The sequence below is a fragment of the Dermacentor andersoni genome, chromosome 2, assembly GCF_023375885.2.
Source record: "Dermacentor andersoni chromosome 2, qqDerAnde1_hic_scaffold, whole genome shotgun sequence".
Taxonomy (NCBI): Eukaryota; Metazoa; Arthropoda; class Arachnida; order Ixodida; family Ixodidae; genus Dermacentor; species Dermacentor andersoni.
Genome location: NC_092815.1, coordinates 3,690,356 through 3,709,356, shown reverse-complemented (window position 1 = coordinate 3,709,356; position 19,001 = coordinate 3,690,356). Strand labels below are relative to the sequence as shown.

General features: G+C 46.2%; 1 protein-coding gene and 1 long non-coding RNA gene across 4 annotated transcripts in view; one reads left to right on the top strand and one right to left on the bottom strand.

The window, feature by feature from the left end:
• Positions 1 to 4,742, top strand: part of LOC129387878 (uncharacterized) — a 46,644-nt gene extending 41,902 nt beyond the window's left edge. Inside the window, exons 2-3 of the long non-coding RNA XR_008615030.2 lie at positions 2,329 to 2,420; positions 4,618 to 4,742. This is a non-coding gene — a long non-coding RNA (uncharacterized lncRNA). The remainder of the gene's footprint in view (positions 1 to 2,328; positions 2,421 to 4,617) is intronic.
• Positions 1 to 19,001, bottom strand: part of LOC126542925 (ABC transporter A family member 5-like) — a 282,490-nt gene that overhangs the window by 106,238 nt on the left and 157,251 nt on the right. For all 3 annotated transcript variants that reach the window (XM_055077597.1, XM_055077595.1, XM_055077596.1), the window contains exon 7: positions 12,375 to 12,413. In XM_055077597.1, the coding sequence (XP_054933572.1) occupies positions 12,375 to 12,413 (39 nt within the window). The remainder of the gene's footprint in view (positions 1 to 12,374; positions 12,414 to 19,001) is intronic.

Here is a 19,001-nt window from a genome sequence, read left to right as displayed (position 1 = left end):
GGCAGAGGAGGCTGCGGGGGCATATGGTGCAGGTCTTGTCGGTATACGTGGCATGGTAGGTTCGCGAATTGACCGTCCAGAGCAGGAGACAGAACTCGTAGAGTTGCAGCTCGGCAAGCTAGTATGCTAATACAAAACGAAAACGTTCACTTACGTTTGGATTTATCTTACACTCACAACGGGAACATGATGCGCAGAGAGTCAATGGGTTGATGAATGTGGACGACGTAGTACCTTTAGAAGACAACGTGGAAGATTATAGAGACATATCTGAACAGCAGTGGCAATGAAGCGACAAGAACTGCCCCAATTTTAATACGAAGAACTCCGGCAATATTATTTTTATTGAACAGACAGTAACCTCGGCCGTAATTATTCAACGAGTAATACCAATTGTAAGAAAATTAGAAACCTAAACGTATACGTGCACAAAAAAGTCTTAATCAAATATTCTCCAATAAAATGTGATAAAAGAGACGCGGAATTGAGTTAAAACATAGCAATTTGATGGTTATAATACAATGAGGCGGTGCGTGAAATTTGGAAACAGGTAATCATGCCCGCGCTAGGCCTTCGCAAATGCCATTCCGTGCCAAAAGTGGGAGGACCTGCATGTGAGGTTTCGAACTTCACTAAAGGTTGGTGGGCCGTTTGGCATTGCAGAGACCCACGTAAAACAACCAGAGCAGTCAGAGAAGTGCAGATCAATATTAGTTTTGAAGAAACGCTCCACAGCAGGGTTGAATAAGTGGGTGACAGTATTGGGCAAATATCTAAACCTCAAAATGCATGCACACGGCAGAATGGGCAGCGTAAGAATCGATCAAGAAAGCTGGCGACGAAGTTGTAAACAGCAGAGAAGCGAGCCCTGTATAAAGGGTTAAATGAAACTGTGTTTTATAAAGAGTGTTCCGGTTAGGAGGAAATTTGCTAATTCTAAATGGAAGTAAGGAGTATTATCGCACACCTCGACGAAATTTGAGAGTGATTAAGTAAGCTTAAAATTATTCAGTGAACAAAAGGCTTTCGTTAAACTAAGGAAGATAACGACCTAACTACATATAGTAAAGATCGTGTTTGGAAGAAAAATAATTAAGATGGTGATAGAATCAGCACTAATCCCATGAATACAGGGTGTTATTTTAAACTATAAGCATTTTTTACAAAGAAGGCTATGAGCGCAGCAAACGCGGCGATCTTGAAGCGTAGTTGCTAGCTACACGAGGAGGACATACTTTGACTCTAATAACGTGAGTTCCAGAAGACTAATTAAGAAAAACTTTTTGATTATGTTAAGGCAGTTATTTGCGCTTTAAGCGAGAAGTAAGAAGCCGAACTCGTTGCGGAGAGGTTTTACCCTGCGGGCAGCCAGAGCTGGCCCCATACGCGCCTGTGCCGGACCGGACTGATCAGCGGCACTTGTTTGTTATATAATTAACTTTCCTCTTAGAACCTTGCCAATAGTTGTTTACATATCATAGTAGGTGGCCGGCACATTTTGATGCAGTCTCCACTTTTAAAAATTTGGAAGTCGCACCTAATTTGAGAAATTAGTCGTCTAATTTCAACGCTCACTCTAGGCAATCTCAAAAATAAGTGCGCCGGGAGCGCGCACAAGCGTTCTAACGATGAAATCTAAACTTTTTTTCATCTCCTTCATGAACTTTGCGACATGAATTCATTGCATTTCGTAATTGAACTTTGTTGAACGACGGTATTGCATAATTTTCTTGTGTTACGCATTTACCGCTGTGTAATGTGTGGATTTGCGTAGGTTTCTGGCTTTCCTGTTCAGTGCGTCGAGGTCACTCGAGTCCAAAGCCCACATTAGCGCGAAGTTTGCTTGACGAAAAAATTACCATTTAACTCCGACAACATAGCAGCATCGAAGTGTGGGTTTGCGCTAGGAGCATAATCTGTCTCAATATTTCTTGGAGAGGAACAGTACAATCGTTAAGTGTAGAAGGACGAAGTTCTATGCCACTGGCGAAATTTCAACGGCGCGTGATCCAACGTCGCGCTAGCAATTTAAAGTTTTATTGCAGACTGAAAAATCTGTGGGCTTCAGTACTTGCGTGGTTTCATAACATCAGAAAACAGCGCTGCATTGCAAAAAAAAAACAATGAAACAACACACACAAAAAGACAAGTTGGACAGTTAGTTTTGTCGAGTGATTGCTATGTAGTGTTGATTTTCGGCTAAGAGGTAGCCACGAGCCTCAAAATTGGCCTTAATAAGGCCTTTCTTAAGAGGTTTTGTTTCTCGAGTTATGAAATTTCTGCATTTTTTTTTCATTCTCACGCAACTGATTTTCTTTTTCTATGCAGGATTAATGTATGAAAGGTCGACACTAATACTAACGCAGAAGAAAGCAAACTCCCGGCTCTTCGGTGCAAATATAGAGTGGACCAAAGCACCGGTAAGTGAAAATCAGGCCCAGAATGGCAGTTCATTGCAGTGCTCAAAGATCATATGCTTATGATGAAGCACACGACGGAAAAGCTGATATTTTGCCAGCACAAAGGTGTGTTACGGCACAGAAAGAAACAAGTTTTTGCAATGTTGCTCGCATGCGGATGACATTGAAGCACTTCCACGCACTGTAATATCTCTACAGGTATACACACATTTAAGAGCCCTCTCACTCATCTCTGCTGATTTCGCAAGAGTGCGAAGTCAATGAGTTAGAGTAAATGAACGGAAGTGCAGCTGAATGCCAGTAAGTGTAAGGGCCATAAATTAGTACTCCTGAGTGCCAGTTGACATTATGGGCCAATTATTTATTACCTGCCACTGTGAAGAAATGTGACTCTGAAATAAAGCATAAGCCCAAGCACACAGAGTTGATATCGAAGAGGACAAGTATACGTGAAATGTGTTTGTGCAGATCGCGGAGAGCGCAACTGAGCGTATTTTGCTCACTTAGGTTGCTTTCTCAGAGCATTACGTGTGTTCATCTATTGTCATGGCTTCAATACTTCGTTTACACTACGTATGCGCTCATTGTACTTAGATTAAGTTGGGTTGGACTTTGGTGCTACTAATAGCTGTAAAGTTCAAGTGCAGTGCTGAAATTTCACAGGTCAGACACATTAGCATGTCGTTCACAATCTCTTATGACTACCACACATGAGAGGTGTGTCATATAGAATGCTCTGCTTTCTGTAGTAGATCACCGACACCTAGCTTTACAATGTTAGGATGGATAGCTGGGCATGTTGGTCGAGCATGATCTGATGTGAAAGGCCTGAAGACGACGCCGACGGACAATGATGAATCGGGAAGAAACGCCACTATTTTATACAGGGGGTGCTATCACAATTCACCTGTGCGCATTCGCGTTCAGGTAAAGGTTCAGGTTCTTTGCGGTAATGAGATTGATGCAACACACACACATATAACCTGCCTTAACGATCCTTTTGGCCTCAATTACTAATATGACCCCTTTGTCATGGATTCTGGCCACCACAGCGCAAGCGTTACATTTGCAATCTCTACAATGAATTGCCAGGTGGTCCCTTCCTCCATTTCTAACATTGTTTTGATGCTGCCTCGGCCTATCATTCAGGCATTGCTCGGTTTGGCCCATGTACTTTCTACCACATGACAAAGGAACTGGCAAAGCGACTACTGCTTGACAATCCACATATTTACTTTCGTTATGTATGACACAGGCCAGTACCTTGCGGAAAGAATGGTTGGTCATTCCGCAGAGCCTTGAAACCTCGCACGGGGCAGCAAATTCCACCTTCACGTTAGCTCCCTTGGCAGGCTTATTGTAATTGTGCGGCACGCAGTGTATGTAAGGCATGACGGCTACCTTTTCTTTTTCGCGAGGTGGCTCCTGGGCCAGTTGGCGGGTTCGCGATTCTCCAGAATTCTTGCTGCTAAAGAAACTAGGACAAGTTGTGGGTAGCCTGCCTCTTCTAGCCGTTCAGACTGCTTAAGAAAACTTTGCAGCTCAATCCGGGCAGTACTTCTTGAAAAACGTTCAGGAGGCACGGGTTAGCAATGCTGCGTTTGACTAGCTTGACTATATTGACTAGACTGGATTGTCCGTCGTCGTCTTCACGCCTTTTACATCCGATCAGTTTTATAATGGTGACACCTGCTCTTTGAGGAAGAAGGATGAAAGATTGTCAGACCGGCTGGTTAGCCAGTGTAAATACAAGCGACCTACTCTGTGCTGGGGAAAGGATTTAAAGGGAATGAAAGGAATCAGGAGAGCCGATATTTCAAATAAAAAGGGAAAGAATGTGTGCGCATCGATGTCATGCAGCGCACTAAAGTAACAGCCCCCATGTCAAGTAGCAGGGCAACGCAAGGGTGTTGAGCACAGCCTGGACAATGGTTCTCTCTCCCAACAAGTCGCAAATACCTGCAGTCAACTTTGGTTTATTATCCACACCACAATAAGGACAGTCACATAAGATATCTCGGATCGTTATTTCGCAGCCTCAGGAGTTTACGGTTAACACTGAGACCTGTTTCGTGTAAGATCGCTACTCTATTGCGCTGAACAACTTTTGGACAAAACATAGCCCTAACAGGGCCAAGTGGAAAAAGTTTCCGGAATTGTCTAAACTTAAGCGGTATTTATTTTTTTTTTCTTCCAGGTACGACGATCACCTAGAGGTCCAGGACTTATCAGGACAAATAAATCTGAAAATACACGAAGGACATCTGATGTGTTTGTGATGACAAAGCGATTATGTCAAAATGAAATGCAGATTTAAAAAGCTATTTTTTGTGATTGGCAATGCCTACGTAAAGAACTTCACTTGCACATCTCTGCGCTCACCCAAACACTGCTCCGCAGTACAAAAGATTTTTTTACGTTGTTTGGCTCCCAGAAAATTATTTTATTCAAATATGTAAATTTCCTTGCGGCACTCTCAGTCTTTCTTTTTTTCATACTAGTCATGGACTGCTAGCTTTTCATTACCTGCGAGCACTTCGCTAAGTTCCTCATTAGATAACCTTCCTATAGAAAGTGGCACCTTCACTCAGTTTGGGCCGTATGCGTGTACTGTTACTGACATTTTACTTATCTTCTATTCTACATGATTTGGGTATAAACAAAACTTTTTTCAATGAACGAGAAAGCGGCGAACTGAGAGGCCCAACTTTTGTTGGTCACAAGCTCATGCAAGTTCATGCGTTATGCTTTTCGCCTTTTAAACGCTGTAGGTTCGAACACTGCCTATCTGCTCTTGTATTTGGTGTTTCATTTTGTCTTTTACTTTTTACTCTCCCAGCTTGGTATATAGGTCTTCATTCTAGGTTACCAACTCACAGTGAAACTATGCTGCGCACTTTGTTGTATAGCAGTGATGAGATAGCTGCGCCAATTGCGCCAAAGTGCGCCAAAAGGCAAATCCTGCTACATCCTGCTACATTTTTGCTATTCTGCGCCAAAGCTGCGCCGAACGCGTATTTTCACACTCCGAAAGCGAAACTAATATCTCGAGGCCGAAACGTCCATGCGCCCCACAATTGCGAGCGACATCAATCCTCACGTCGACATCGATCTTCGTCGCCATTGCACACTTCGCGCGTGAAGCAAAGGAAACGTGAGCGCGTGTGCAGGGCAAGTCGAACTACCGGATAATGACGTGCTTGGAATGCTGCAGCACAACTCATCATTGAAATGGCGCATTCGAAGCTTAAAGGTGAGTTCACGGAACTTTCTTAATAAAGCGTTATGAAAAAGTTCTGCACTGGTATAGTGATGCCTTAGGGCGATGCAAGTTTGCCATTGTCGCATTCAGTAGATGTTAGCTGTCCTGTCAAGTCGGTTCAATTGTTCTTTAATCTTTGGTTTTCGTCCTTGATAAGGACTAAACCAACTACATTCGCGCCGCAAATATCTCTTTGGCGTTATTTTTCGTCGACCGATTGCGGAAGCTCAGTGTCTGTGCCTTTTGTATTGCATTTTCACGTAGGCTGGCGGCATCGCATCACATGGTAGTTTGCTGGCACGCGGCGCTATCTGCTTGGTCGCGCTTATCATTTGCCATGATCTAACGTTAGAAGTCAGCACTCTGGACCCTTTGCTAACTTTCGATTCGTGTTTTCAGCGCGGTGATACTAGCAGGTGTCTTTTACAAGCCTATGTTCTCGTGCGGTACACTAATACCGGTGTCAAACGGGCACCTTTGATCGCGATCAGGGCCAACCCGGATTAGGCTCGATCCGGATCAGGTGTAGCTGCACGGTCACTCTCGATCGCAATCAGGCCCGATAGGGATCACGATAACCGCGATCTGGCTCCGAGATCGCGATTTGGTTGACGTGTGCGCCATATGACCTCCGGATTAGTTTGGACCGTGTAGCAGCGACCACTGTTGATCGCGATCAAATGTGCCCATGGGACTCCGTATACGACCGGGCTGCTTCCCGATAGTGTCACTTGTTCGGTCCGTTTGCTTCGACGCTTCGTTGTGTTGGTCTGTTCACTACACATTTGAGTTGCAGTGAAAAATGTGGTGGTACAATCGCTTTTAAAGCATTTTTGGGGAGTTGTCTTGCCTGGTGTCTCTTAAAGCGATTCTTCCAGCATGCCAAACGCATGTATGTGCCGTGATACTAAACTAAAAAAATTTGTTGCTCCTCAGGTCGTTCCACCACGTTCAACATCGACATCCTCGGCAAGAAGGATGAAAATGGTGACACCATATCATCTTGGTGTCGCCAAGGCATTGATGGCAGTGGATACTGCATTGTCTGCAATCACACCATTAAATGCACACAGCATGGTGTTGCAGCGATAAAGCGACACGCTACAAGCAAGCGGCACATGGAGGCCACGAAGAACCATCGTGATTCTGCAGGTGTACTGAAAACGCCGAAGGCCTGTCAGACGCATTTGGACTTCTCGCAGAGTTCAGCCACACTCTCAGGCGACCGCGTGGTTCGTGCAGAGACTCTCTTCGTTCTGGGGATTACTCTCAAAGAAGTTCCCTTCTCCTGGGCGGATACAGCCACGTCTCTTTTTCCGAGGATGTTCCCCGATTCTGAAATTGCTAAACAGTTTTCCTGCAAACGAACCAAAGCATCCTACATGGTGTCTGATGGTCTTGGGCCCTACTTTAGGAAACTTGTAATTGATGAACTAAACAGACCAAATGTTTTCTACTCAATCGCAATTGATGAAACGCCATTGCCGGAGCAACGTTGCCAGCAACTCGATGTAATGGTGAGGTACTTTTCATGCATTACAAAACATGTGGTTGTGGAACATCTTCAGTCTTTCAGGTTAGGCTCAGCTACGGCTGATATCCTTCTCAGCGAAACAAGAAAGGCAACACAGGATCTTCCACAAAACAACTTCATTTGTTTCTTTAGTGATGGGCCTAATGTAATGAAAGCTGTGAAAAAGAAACTGAAGGAATCGCACCCAAACCTCATAGATGTAGGCGAATGCTGCCTCCACAAAGTTCATAATGCATTCAGCCATGGCATAGATGCTTTTGGTTCAGATGTTGAGGCAGCAGTCGTGGATGTATATTACTTTTTCAAAAGTGCTGTACAAAGTGCTTTGATTAAGGCCCAGCAAGAAGTGCTTCAACTGCCAAGCAATGTTTTCTTACGTCATGTGAGCTCCAGGTGGCTTACATTAGGCCTGCAGTTGTTCGCCTCATTGAGCAGTTTCCAGCGATCAGAAGTGTTGTCATGTCTGATTCAGCTTGTCGTGTGGGAGGACAGCTGCGTCAACGCCTGAGGAAAGCGTTTTCAGACAGAATGTTTTATGCAAAGCTCCTGTTCATGAAGAATGCTGCAGGTATATTTACCGATTTTTTGTCTCTGTTTCAAAAGAGCGAACCTTTGGCTCATCTGCTTTATAGTGAAATGGTGGCTTTAGTTTATAAGCTGTGTGGACGTTTTATGAATAAAGAGTCCTATAGCTCTAAGAAGGGCACAGAGCTGCCACTACTGCAGGCCGACTCTCCTGCGAACTGGAAAGCAAAAGTGGAGATTGGAGAGGACACAGAGCAGGAAATGTCATCTTGGGAAGCAGCGGACAAAAGAGCATTTAGGCTGGGTGCGAGAAAGTTCTATATCAAGTGCACAGAGTACCTTGTGTCACGACTGCCATTCGGCAATTTATTGCTGAAGAGTCTACGCTTCCTTAAGCCAGAGTCTGTGGAAAAGGAATCCTCATCCAGTGACCTCAGGCAACTAGCTTCAGGGCTTCCACAGGTACAGCCGCGCGACATCTCTGCCTTGATGGACGAGTACAACCTCCTCCGGCTGCAGCACATTGAATCAAATGCATCCACTTCTGTCGAAAAGTACTGGCAGAACATTTTTGATAAGAAGAAGCCTGACAATGGAGCCAAGTACCCTCTGTTGAGCAAGATTGTCAAAGCGTTGCTTTGCATTCCGCACGGAAATGCAGACGTAGAAAGGGGGTTTAGTGCGAACCGTCGACAACTTAATGAAAGGTCTAGATTGACTATTCAAACCGTAAATGGCATAAGGAACATTGTTTCATATGCCAAACGCTTTGGTAGTGACCCGTCTAGTTTCGATGTTACGCCTGATGTTGTCAGAGCAGTGCGAGGGGCAAGCAAAAGATATAGAGAACGTTTGGCAGCTGAAGAAGAGCAGGCTGCGAAACGGCAGCGTGCCAATGGTCCCGAGATGATGCCAAGTGAAGCTGACAAAAACCTCCAGCTGGAAGTAGAAACGGCAAAGAAAATGTTGGTGAATGCAGAGCTGCTCATTAATAACGGCATCAAGACGAAGAATTTTGGCGATATTGAAAGTGGGCAGGCCTTGCTTGCTGAAGGGAAAACAAGGCTTTCGGCTGCGCTTGACAAAATGTCGCCTAAGGCAGCCAACTAGGCAGTATTTTGCAGTTAGAGTGAATGATGTTGCTTACAGAAAAAGGCACAGAACAAGTCCACTGCTTTTTGATAGGCCAAGAAGCCGAGAAGTTGTGCTGCTGTTACATGTACATAATTATTATTCAGTTCATATATGTTTAGAACCGTTGATAGTGTTTGTTCATTGTTTTTCTATAGGCTTGTGATCTGCATTCTAGTCTTTTTATTTATTTTTCTGTAAGCTTCTCATTTGCGTTCTAGTCTTTTTTAAATAAAAGTTCCATTGACTTGCTCGTTGTCCATTTATAACTTGCTGTCCTATAGGGGCTTGGTGGCTATAACACAGCGCTGATCTATACTTGGTCACATAACAAATAAATAAAATGATGCTGAAGTTCTAAAATTAGTTATTTGGGCCAACATATGACGTTGCACAGGTAAGCCGAAATTAACTAACTTGTAGGGTCTTGCGTGCCAAAACCACGATCTGATTAGGAGGCACGCCGTAGTGGGGAACTCCGGAATAATTTGGACTACCTGGGGTTCTTTAATGTGCACCTAAATCGAAGTTACGGGTGTTTTCGCTTTCTGGCCGCATCGAAATGGCGCTAACACCCTCTTTATGGCACAACACCTTTTTGTTCCCAAAGGCTTCTTATTTACTGTTTTACTTCTCGTAAAGTCAGTTTTTCCACTTGGCAATGAGCCTTGAGCTGCTCCAAAAGCATGTTTCCCTGCTCCAAAATGCCCTTCTGGCTGCACCAAAAAGCTGCTCCAAAATGGCTTCAGCCAATCACATCACTGGTACAGTCAACAAATCATTCTCCTTTGAAAATATTTTCCTGGTCAGAGTCGTTCTGCTTGAACGTGCCTGCATGAATGTGCATCATGCTTTCAGATTGTGTACATAAATGAAGTGGATATTCCACTTAATAACACTAAGGTGTTAAGAGAAATACTTATGCTCTTAACTGCGTATATAGGGGGCAGTTGAAAAAACGAGTATAACGATGGCACAAGCACTCAAGTGTTGTACACGATACCTTAATCCAAATTAATTCTCTCCTTTGAGATAATTAGGTATGCAAGCATGCATTCCATCTCACCTGCTTGCATCCACTTCCTGGCACGCCTTACTTTGCCTGACACACAGCAGAATAACATCGTGCCCCTTTAATACAGCGCGTCCACTTTAATACAGTCAGCATTTCTTATTGACATCGTTATGATCGACCTAATTTTTCCAAGAAGCCATCGACTACCACATTTGGCAACGGGGGAATACTCTACCAGCAGCATGCAGCTGTCACAGTTGATGTTCACGCCTCATTATTCACTTCGCTTCAAGACAGCAACGTCGCCCTCCTGACCGCCATGAAGTGGCCAATTATCGATGAGGGAATCCTCATCGAGAACTCCCTGAGGAAAGCGCCGACGGCAGAACCTGAACAAAGCACTAATATTACCACAGGGTCCCCAAGAAGACATTGATGACCACAAGAGCGCAAGGGGTAATTAAGGTTGCCTTCGCCCCCGTATGATCGACCAGCCAATTGTAAAAAACGTCCAAGCGGGCGTCCCCGTGTCGACATAATTGCCTTCATCGCTGAAAAAGTGTTACACCTTTATTCCCTGAGCAGACACAAAGGGAAGGACGAAGGGAAGAAAATCCCCAAGCCAGGAGCTCGTCGACGGCAGAAGGTGAAGAAAGCGCTAATATTTCCACAGGCTTTCCAAGAAGACGTCGGCGACCACAAGAACGCAAGGGGTTGTTTAGGACCGTCCTGGCCCCCGTGTTAATCAGAACCACTCGGGACTCGGATAAGAGTCCCAACCATGTACCACTGAAGTGAATACAATCTTCTTTTTTTTCATCATCACGATGCCCAGCTTCGTCGTCGTTTCCTGATTTTTGCGGTGAAGACCAACCTCACCCGGTCGAAATGATACCAGCTCAATCTATTCGGAGGCGTGGATTCGAATACCACTGCTGCCACCAGTTTATACGATCTCTACCCGATAAGGTGCGTCTTCACCGCAAGAAGTAAATTTGGCGGTCCGCCGGCATTGAAGTGCTAGGCCAACGCAGCAGTCAGCAAGGAGAAAACGCAAGCTGCTCGCGGGGGCGGACCAGCGGTGACCTCGGAATCGCGACGATAGGTGGGGGGGGGTTGCCGACATCGACGACACAGACGCTTTTTTTCCCAGCCAGTTTCGCTTTCAAGGAACTTGCCAAGGGCAACTAATTGTTCGTGTACCTCCCACATGAACTCTGGTATTCAAAATGTGATTGTTGGGATAGGTCGTGTCAAGGATGCGCCCCAAAGTACTCATTTGCTGTAGCCACCTCTTGTTGGCAATTAGAAAGTTAATTACCGTAACTTCACTAATTACACGCGTAAGCGCGGATATTGCTCTGTATCTAAAGGCTTCTAATCCGTACACTCCAATGGTAACCATAACGTTCCCGTGATTTATATTTTTCTAACTTTAAAAATTTGGTGCAGATAAAAAAAGCACCTTGTATGTCTACCACACACGATCGCCGACGGTTAACAATCGACATAAAACCACAGCCTTGAAAGCACAAATGTGTGTACAAATAGCTATGCGAATCCTCCGTGTCAGCGTAGAGATGTGGTGTAGTGGTTAGAGTATTCAGCTGGCACGCGATGTAGCCGGGTTCGACTCCTGGTGTGACCATGTTTTTGTGAGCAGTGTTACCAATTTCCTATAATGTGGTATAGGCTATGTGTATGAAACGGCACGCAGAACTCTGGGCGGCACCTGTTTATAAACAAGTATGTTTTCATAAAAAAACTCCTATTTGGCCGCATAATGTTGAACCGCATAAAGTTCAGCACCTCAGAAAGCTCGACAGGTTTCACTTGAAACACCGCATAAAGATTTGGCGCTATGCATGCTGTTTTCCAAGCGGCATGCATGTGCAACGAATGGGCCGTTTAAATGCGGGCCGCATATGTAAGAGCCGCATAAAATATATTATAGGCCCATACGCTGTGGGCCGCTTGGAGTGAGTCATTTATAAGCGTCAAAATTTTGATCTATTTTCCGTGTTATATGAGTTGCTTTAAGCCAGTATTGACTGAGAGTGCTGTATAGACGATAAGTGCTTCCGCTAGGCTTATAGCTCTTTTATAAAAATTTGTAGGCCTGACTCAGAACAACAAATACTCTTTGCACGGGACCGCGAAATTAAAGCGCCATTCTTCGTATTCAGCCCTAATTCAACGATTATATCAGTGAACGCAATTTGAAACATTTACTTTAAAGGGAGCTCTGAAATTTTAATTATAAGGTTTTATGTTCTTGGTTGCAAAAGAAAACAAAAAAGTCCTCGCTATGGATATACTGCCTTAGGAACAGGTAAAAATAAGAAATCAGAAGTGGGGAACTACTATTCCGGCGACATTTCAATGGTTTGAGGGCTCATAAACTAAGAAAATAAGAGTCCCTTGTTCCTCTTTACTCAGAGGTTTTACAGGACTACCTAGAATGTTTGAAGCAAGGCAGTAACTTACACTGTCGTGCTTTCATTTTCACTTGTGAGCTCCACCATTCTGAAAAAAAAAAGAAGAGAATTGCACCATATCAGAATAGTTGATTTTGTAAGCTGCATCGTCTCAGTATGGTCGTACCAGAATGAACATGTTACCCGATGCTACGGGTAGTAACCATCTCCTAATTACCGTGACGCTGAAGCATAATGCATGGATTTTCAACCAGCATGCAACGAGACATTCCTATGTAACAAGACACCTTTAGTGGGACTGCCCAGCGTCGCCGGTACCTTGCCATTTCGGGACCATATATCCCCGATCCTTGTAGTTACGAGACATAGGTCTGCCCACTGTCAACACGGCGAGGCAATATGAAATTAGCTCCGGTGGTTTGTCCATGGAGCGAGCTAAAGGAATATAGGAGGCCGAATCAGAAAGTGTTCGTCCCTTTTTTTATTGCGAAAGCATTACTGCTCGCACTTTCGGCCCATCGGTGGTCGTGGCGCCTCCTTACACAGCTGCGCGTCACATGACCGTGTGATGTCACGCTAGACCGAGAGACGGGGCCCCAGCTCGTGGCATCGATGGTGGAGGCGAAGCCTTGCGCGCCGCTGCTGCGGCGCTACCGAGAGAGGGCGCTCGCTGGTGTGACGTCACGCTAGGAGGATAAATGGAACTACAGCTCGGCTCCTCGCAGTGGTCGGCGCGCTGCCTTGCGCTATGTCGGATGATGTATAGCCATAAGCTTAACAAAGGGCAACCATGTCCACACCATCAGCCGAACCAAGGCGCAGCCAAGGGTATTGCTTTCGCAATCTTCCTGGCTTAACCAAGCTAAGCCTTCAGCCAATATATTTTCAGCCATATTACGTCCGCAAATGCGAAGTCAACATATCCATTCCTAGCGACGGACCTTTCTTGGACCAGCCCGGCCTTATCTGCCGGTAGCTCTGCGGCACGGCGCTGCTGTGAGTATTTGAAGATAGTTCGAATACTATGGAGCAAGGAACCAATACCGATCGGAATCCACAGGAAAATGGGACTCATATATTGGGAAAAGTGTCTCGCTTTGAGAAGTGCGAGCTCGTGGTGTTGTGAATTCGCAAAAGGCCCTGAAGACTTGCGTGACGATGAGCGTTCAGAGAGGCCGCGTGCGTCGCAATCAAAACGGTCGACAAGCTCCGGTGATTCCACTGGGAGAGTCTGCACCACCCACCATACAGTCCGGATCTCGTCCCTGTAGGGATTTCCAAGTTTTTGGTCCGTTGAAGTACCTCCTGGCAGGACAGCGATTCACGCTCAACAATGAAGCCAAGACAGCAGTCCAACGATGTTCCACAGTCAGCAGGACGAATTCCACCACAAAGGCCTCTCAAATTTAATGCTACGATGGGAGAAATGTCTGAACCGGTGTGGGGACTATGTGAAAAAATTGTGCAATGTACGTAGAATAGTACCTATATTTCTAATTACCTGTGCGTACCTTATTTTCGCTAATAAAAAATAGAAAAAGATACTTGCTGATTCACCCTCGTAAATCAAGAGACCTGCCCATCCGATTGAACCCCTCCCCATTTTAACGCAATAGCGTCAACGATCTCGTGTCGTAGAATACCGGAAGGCAATTCATAAATAAAAACAACTTACAAGATGGGCTGGGCGGGTATCGAACCAGGGTCTCCGGAGTTTGAGACGCAGACGCTACCACTCATCATCATCATCATCATCAGCCTGTTTATGCCCACTGCAGGGCAAAGGCCTCTCCCATACTCCTCCAACTGCCCCGGTCATGTACTAATTGTGGCCATGTTGACCCTCCAAACTTCCTGATCTCATCTGCCCACCTAACTTTCGGTCGCCCCCTGCTACGCTTCCCTTCCCTCGGAATCCAGTCCGTAACCATTAATGACCATCGGTTATCTTCCCTCCTCATTACATGTCCTGCCCATGCCCATTTCTTTTTCTTGGTTTCAACTAAGATGTCACTAACGCGCGTTTGTTCCCTCACCCAATCTGCTCTTTTCTTATCCCTTAACGTTACACCGATCATTCTTCTTTCCATAGCTCGTTGCGTCGTCCTCAATTTAAGTAGAACCCTTTTCGTAAGCCTCCAGGTTTCTGCCCCGTACTTGAGTACTGGTAAGACACAGCTGTTGTACACTTTTCTCTTGAGGGATAATGGCAACCTGCTGTTCATGATCTGCGAATGTTTGCCAAACGCACCCCAGCCCATTCTTATTCTTCTGATTATTTCACTTTCATGATCCGGATCAGCAGTCACTGCCTGTCCTAGGTAGATGTATTCCCTTACCACTTCGAGTGCCTCGCTACCTATCGTAAACTGCTGTTCCCGTCCGAGACTGTTAAACATTACTTTAGTTTTCTGCAGATTAATTTTTAGTCCCACCCTTCTGCTCTGCCTCTCCAGGTCAGTGAGCATGCATTGCAGTTGGTCCCCTGAGTTACTAAGAAAGGCAATATCATCAGCGAAGCGCAAGTTACTAAGGTATTCTCCATTTACTCTTATCCCCAATTCCCAATCCAGGTATCTGAATACCTCCTGTAAACACGCTGTGTATAGCAGTGGAGAGATCGTATCTCCCTGCCTGAAGCCTTTCTTTATTGGGATTTCGTTGCTTTCTTTATGGAGGACTACAGTGGCTGTGGAGCCGCTACAGATATCTTTCAGTATGTTTACATACGGCTCGTCTACACCCTGATTCCGCAATGCCTCCATGACTGCTGAGGTTTCGACTGAATCAAACGCTTTCTCGTAATCAATGAAAGCTATATATAATGGTTGGTTATATTCCGCACATTTCTCTATCACCTGATTGATAGTGTGAATATGATCTATTGTTGAGTAGCCTTTACGGAATCCTGCCTGCTCTTTTGGTTGACAGAAGTCTAAGGTGTTCCTGATTCTATTTACAATTACCATAGTAAATACTTTGTAGGCAGCGGACAGTAAGCTGATCGGTCTATAATTTTGCAAGTCTTTGGCATCCCCTTTCTTATGGATTAGGATTATGTTAGCGTTCTTCCAAGATTCCGGTACGCTCGAGGTCATGAGGCATTGTGTATACAGGGTGGCCAGTTTTTCTAGGACAATCTGCCCACCGTCCTTCAACAAATGTGCTGTTACCTGATCCTCCCCAGCTGCCTTCCCCCTTTGCATAGCTCCCAAGGCTTTCCTTACTTCTTCCGGCGATACTTGTGGGATTTCGAATTCCTCTACACTATTCTCTCTTCCATTATCATTGTGGGTGCCACTCGTACTGTATAAATCTCTATAGAACTCCTCAGCCACTTGAACTATGTCATCCATATTAGTAATGATATTGCCGGCTTTGTCTCTTAACGCATACATCTGATTCTTGCCAATTCCTAGTTTCTTCTTCACTGCTTTTAGGCTTCCTCCGTTCCTGAGAGCTTGTTCAATTCTATCCATATTATACTTCCTTATGTCAGCTGTCTTACGCTTGTTGATTAACTTCGAAAGTTCTGCCAGTTCTATTCTAGCTGTAGGGTTAGAGGCTTTCATACATTGGCGTTTCTTGATCAGATCTTTTGTCTCCTGCGATAGCTTACTGGTATCCTGTCTAACGGAGTTACCGCCGACTTCTATTGCACACTGTTTAATTAGGCCCACAAGATTGTCGTTCATTGCTTCAACATTAAGGTCCTATTCCTGAGTTAAAGCCGAATACCTGTTCTGTAGCTTGATCTGGAACTCCTCTATTTTCCCTCTTACTGCTAACTCATTGATCGGCTTCTTATGTACCAGTTTCTTCCGTTCCCTCCTCAAGTCTAGGCTAATTCGAGTCCTTACCATCCTGTGGTCACTGCAGCGCACCTTACCGAGCACGTCGACATCTTGTATGATGCCAGGGTTAGCGCACAGTATGAAGTCTATTTCATTTCTAGTCTCGCTGTTCGGGCTCCTCCACGTCCACTTTCGGCTATCCCGCTTGCGGAAGAAGGTATTCATTATCCGCATATTATTCCACTACCACTCAGCCTTGAGTTTTTTTTCCTTATTGCCGGCTAAGAAAAAAGTTTTTACCGAAGGTTGTACTGGCATTCTTTTAACCCTTTTAATGACATCTCCTGGGCCTCCACGGTTTGACATATGGTAAATCAGTACAGGGAGCATAGTGTCAATTAGGTCCTTATACACTTTTTTCCTAGTAATATTGGCGAGTTACTGTACTGAAAACCGCATATGCGACAATCTGTACGCAAACACGACTTCTCACAGGTAACCTTTAAAGGGAAGCTGAAGAGTCTGTCGAATTCAATAAGACGCTCATATACGGATGCGGGAACCTCATAAACCATGTAGCTAAAATTTGGGGGTTTTTTTTCAATTAGGAGCGACGTAATCGTCGGTTAAAATTGCGCTGTAGCTCCGCCCCCCGTCGAATGCCGCGCGCTGCTGCTGACGCTGACGATGCGAGCGGAGACCGGAAACCGTGATGTTGTGACGTCAACACTAGTATTCCGTTCCTTCGCAGCCTCCGCGAACGTGCCAGACCGTGCTTGTTTCTGCTGTTGCATCTGGGTCGCAAGCCCCAAGGGTAGCGTTGGCCTGGCGGCCTGGGGCACAGCTGGAAGCATCCGAAGGTCCTGGCAAAGGATGAGTCGACTGCTAACAGAACAACTTGTTTATTATAGCATCGCAAAAGAGTGGCTGGTCAGGTCGACCGAAGTGGAGAGACGGGAGAGCACGTTACTCGACGGAAGAATTCGAAGCCTCTCTCTTGGCGTCCGGGGGCAGCTGCTTTTATACTCTCGGAGTCGCGGGCAAGAAAGAACGGCTTGCGAGAGGCGCCCGTGACGGGGGCGCACGGACATGTTGAGACAAGAAGTGACGCATCCGCCGGGCCGGCGCCGGTCAGACCTCCTCGCTTCACAGTGGGGGAGCTCCTCTCCCCGGCTGCCGCGCTTGGACAAGCGTGGGCACCAACATGCACACACACTGACACACACACACGAAGACACGTGGCATTGAAACATGCCTGGACGCGCATGGCGGGAGGCGTTGCGGCAGCGCTGAACTGGCCAAAATGTCCGCCGCTTTGAACGAAGCCCCGGCGTCCGTTGCATCCGCGCCGGCTATACCGCACGTCAGAGGCGAAACGTAACAGACCGCCCCGCCGGGAGAAGGAGATCCCGATGGTCAGGGGACTGCATCCGCTGTCCGAAGAGATGTCGCTCGATGATGCTCATAACCGAAGTCGGTCGTCCCTCGGCGTTTCTTGAGCGCAGCGCGCAGAGAAGGCCTCGTTCTCACGATCAGGTTCACACAGGACACTGCAAAGTGACTTCGGGAGAGTATTTTTGTTCTCGTTCCCAGCAAGCGTAAGAACTACGCCGAAACTCAACCGCTCAGTCAGCAAGCACGACACAACCCTCACTAAGCCATGCCAGGCTCTTTCCCCTTTTGTACTACTGCCTAGTTCCTTACAGTAGTCTAGCAGCACTCAGAACGCGTCCACAAATTGGAAAATTGCACTAGAAAGCACGTCATGACATTGAAACACTAAACAAAAGCAATATGTTAGAAATCCTGCCTCAGGAAGAAAAACATCAGTAACAAATAACTTTGAGGCCGATTCCTACGTTAGGGGCCTCGACTTAAGCCATCGGCGTTACCGTTGAGACTCCCCTTTTGTAACGCACCTCAAAGGAATATTGTTGCAAAGCGAGGCTCCAGCGCAGGAGGCGGCCATTTTTGGAAGAGATGGTCTGCAGCCATTGGAGAGAGCAGTGATCCGTCTCGAAGCATGCGAAGCGGAGACCGCAGCGAGCGACCGTACACCAGCTCAGCTGGCGAAAACCCCGCAACCGCATGCGGCGCGGTCCTTAATGCAAACATCACCCCAGGCAGACACAGCTCCCAGTCAGTTTGTTGTTCAAAACACAATGCTCTCAACACGCGCTTCATGACGGAGTGGAGGCTTCTGAACGGAATTCGACTGTGGGTGGTACACTGAGCTGTGTAACAGCTTTACCCCGCACCTTTCGAGGAAGGCTGTCGGCAAAGCGCTAGTAAACACTGCCCTGATCTAACTGGATTTCCGCAGGAAAACCAACTCGCGCAAATATGGACAGTAGTGCATTGACTATCTCAACTGAGCTGAGTTCTTTAAGCGGCACTGCTTCAGGGAACTTTGTCGCTGGGCAGATCACAGTCAAAATGTGTCTGTACCCCGTGGTTGTTACCGGCAGAGGTCCCACTGTATCAATAACGAGCCGTCTAAAAGGCTCAGTAATGATAGGTGCCAACTTCAACGGCGCCCTCGATTTGTCCCCTGGTTCGCCCACCCGCTGACAGGTGTCACATGTCCTCACAAAGTGTTCTGCGTCACGAAAACACCCTGGCCAATAGTACTCTTGCAAGAGACGGTCCTTAGTCTTCTTAACTCCTAGGTGTCCGGACCACGATCCTCCATGCGACAAGCGCAACAGATCCTGACGGTAGCACTGAGGCACGATCAGCTGATCGAACTCCACTCCCCTGCGGTCTAGATACTTTCGCTACAGGACCCCACTTTTTTCCACAAAACGAGCATTTTTCTTGGCGATACCTTCCTTGACATTGCAGCGCATGTTTTCTAGGCTGCCATCCTTTTTTTGCTCGGC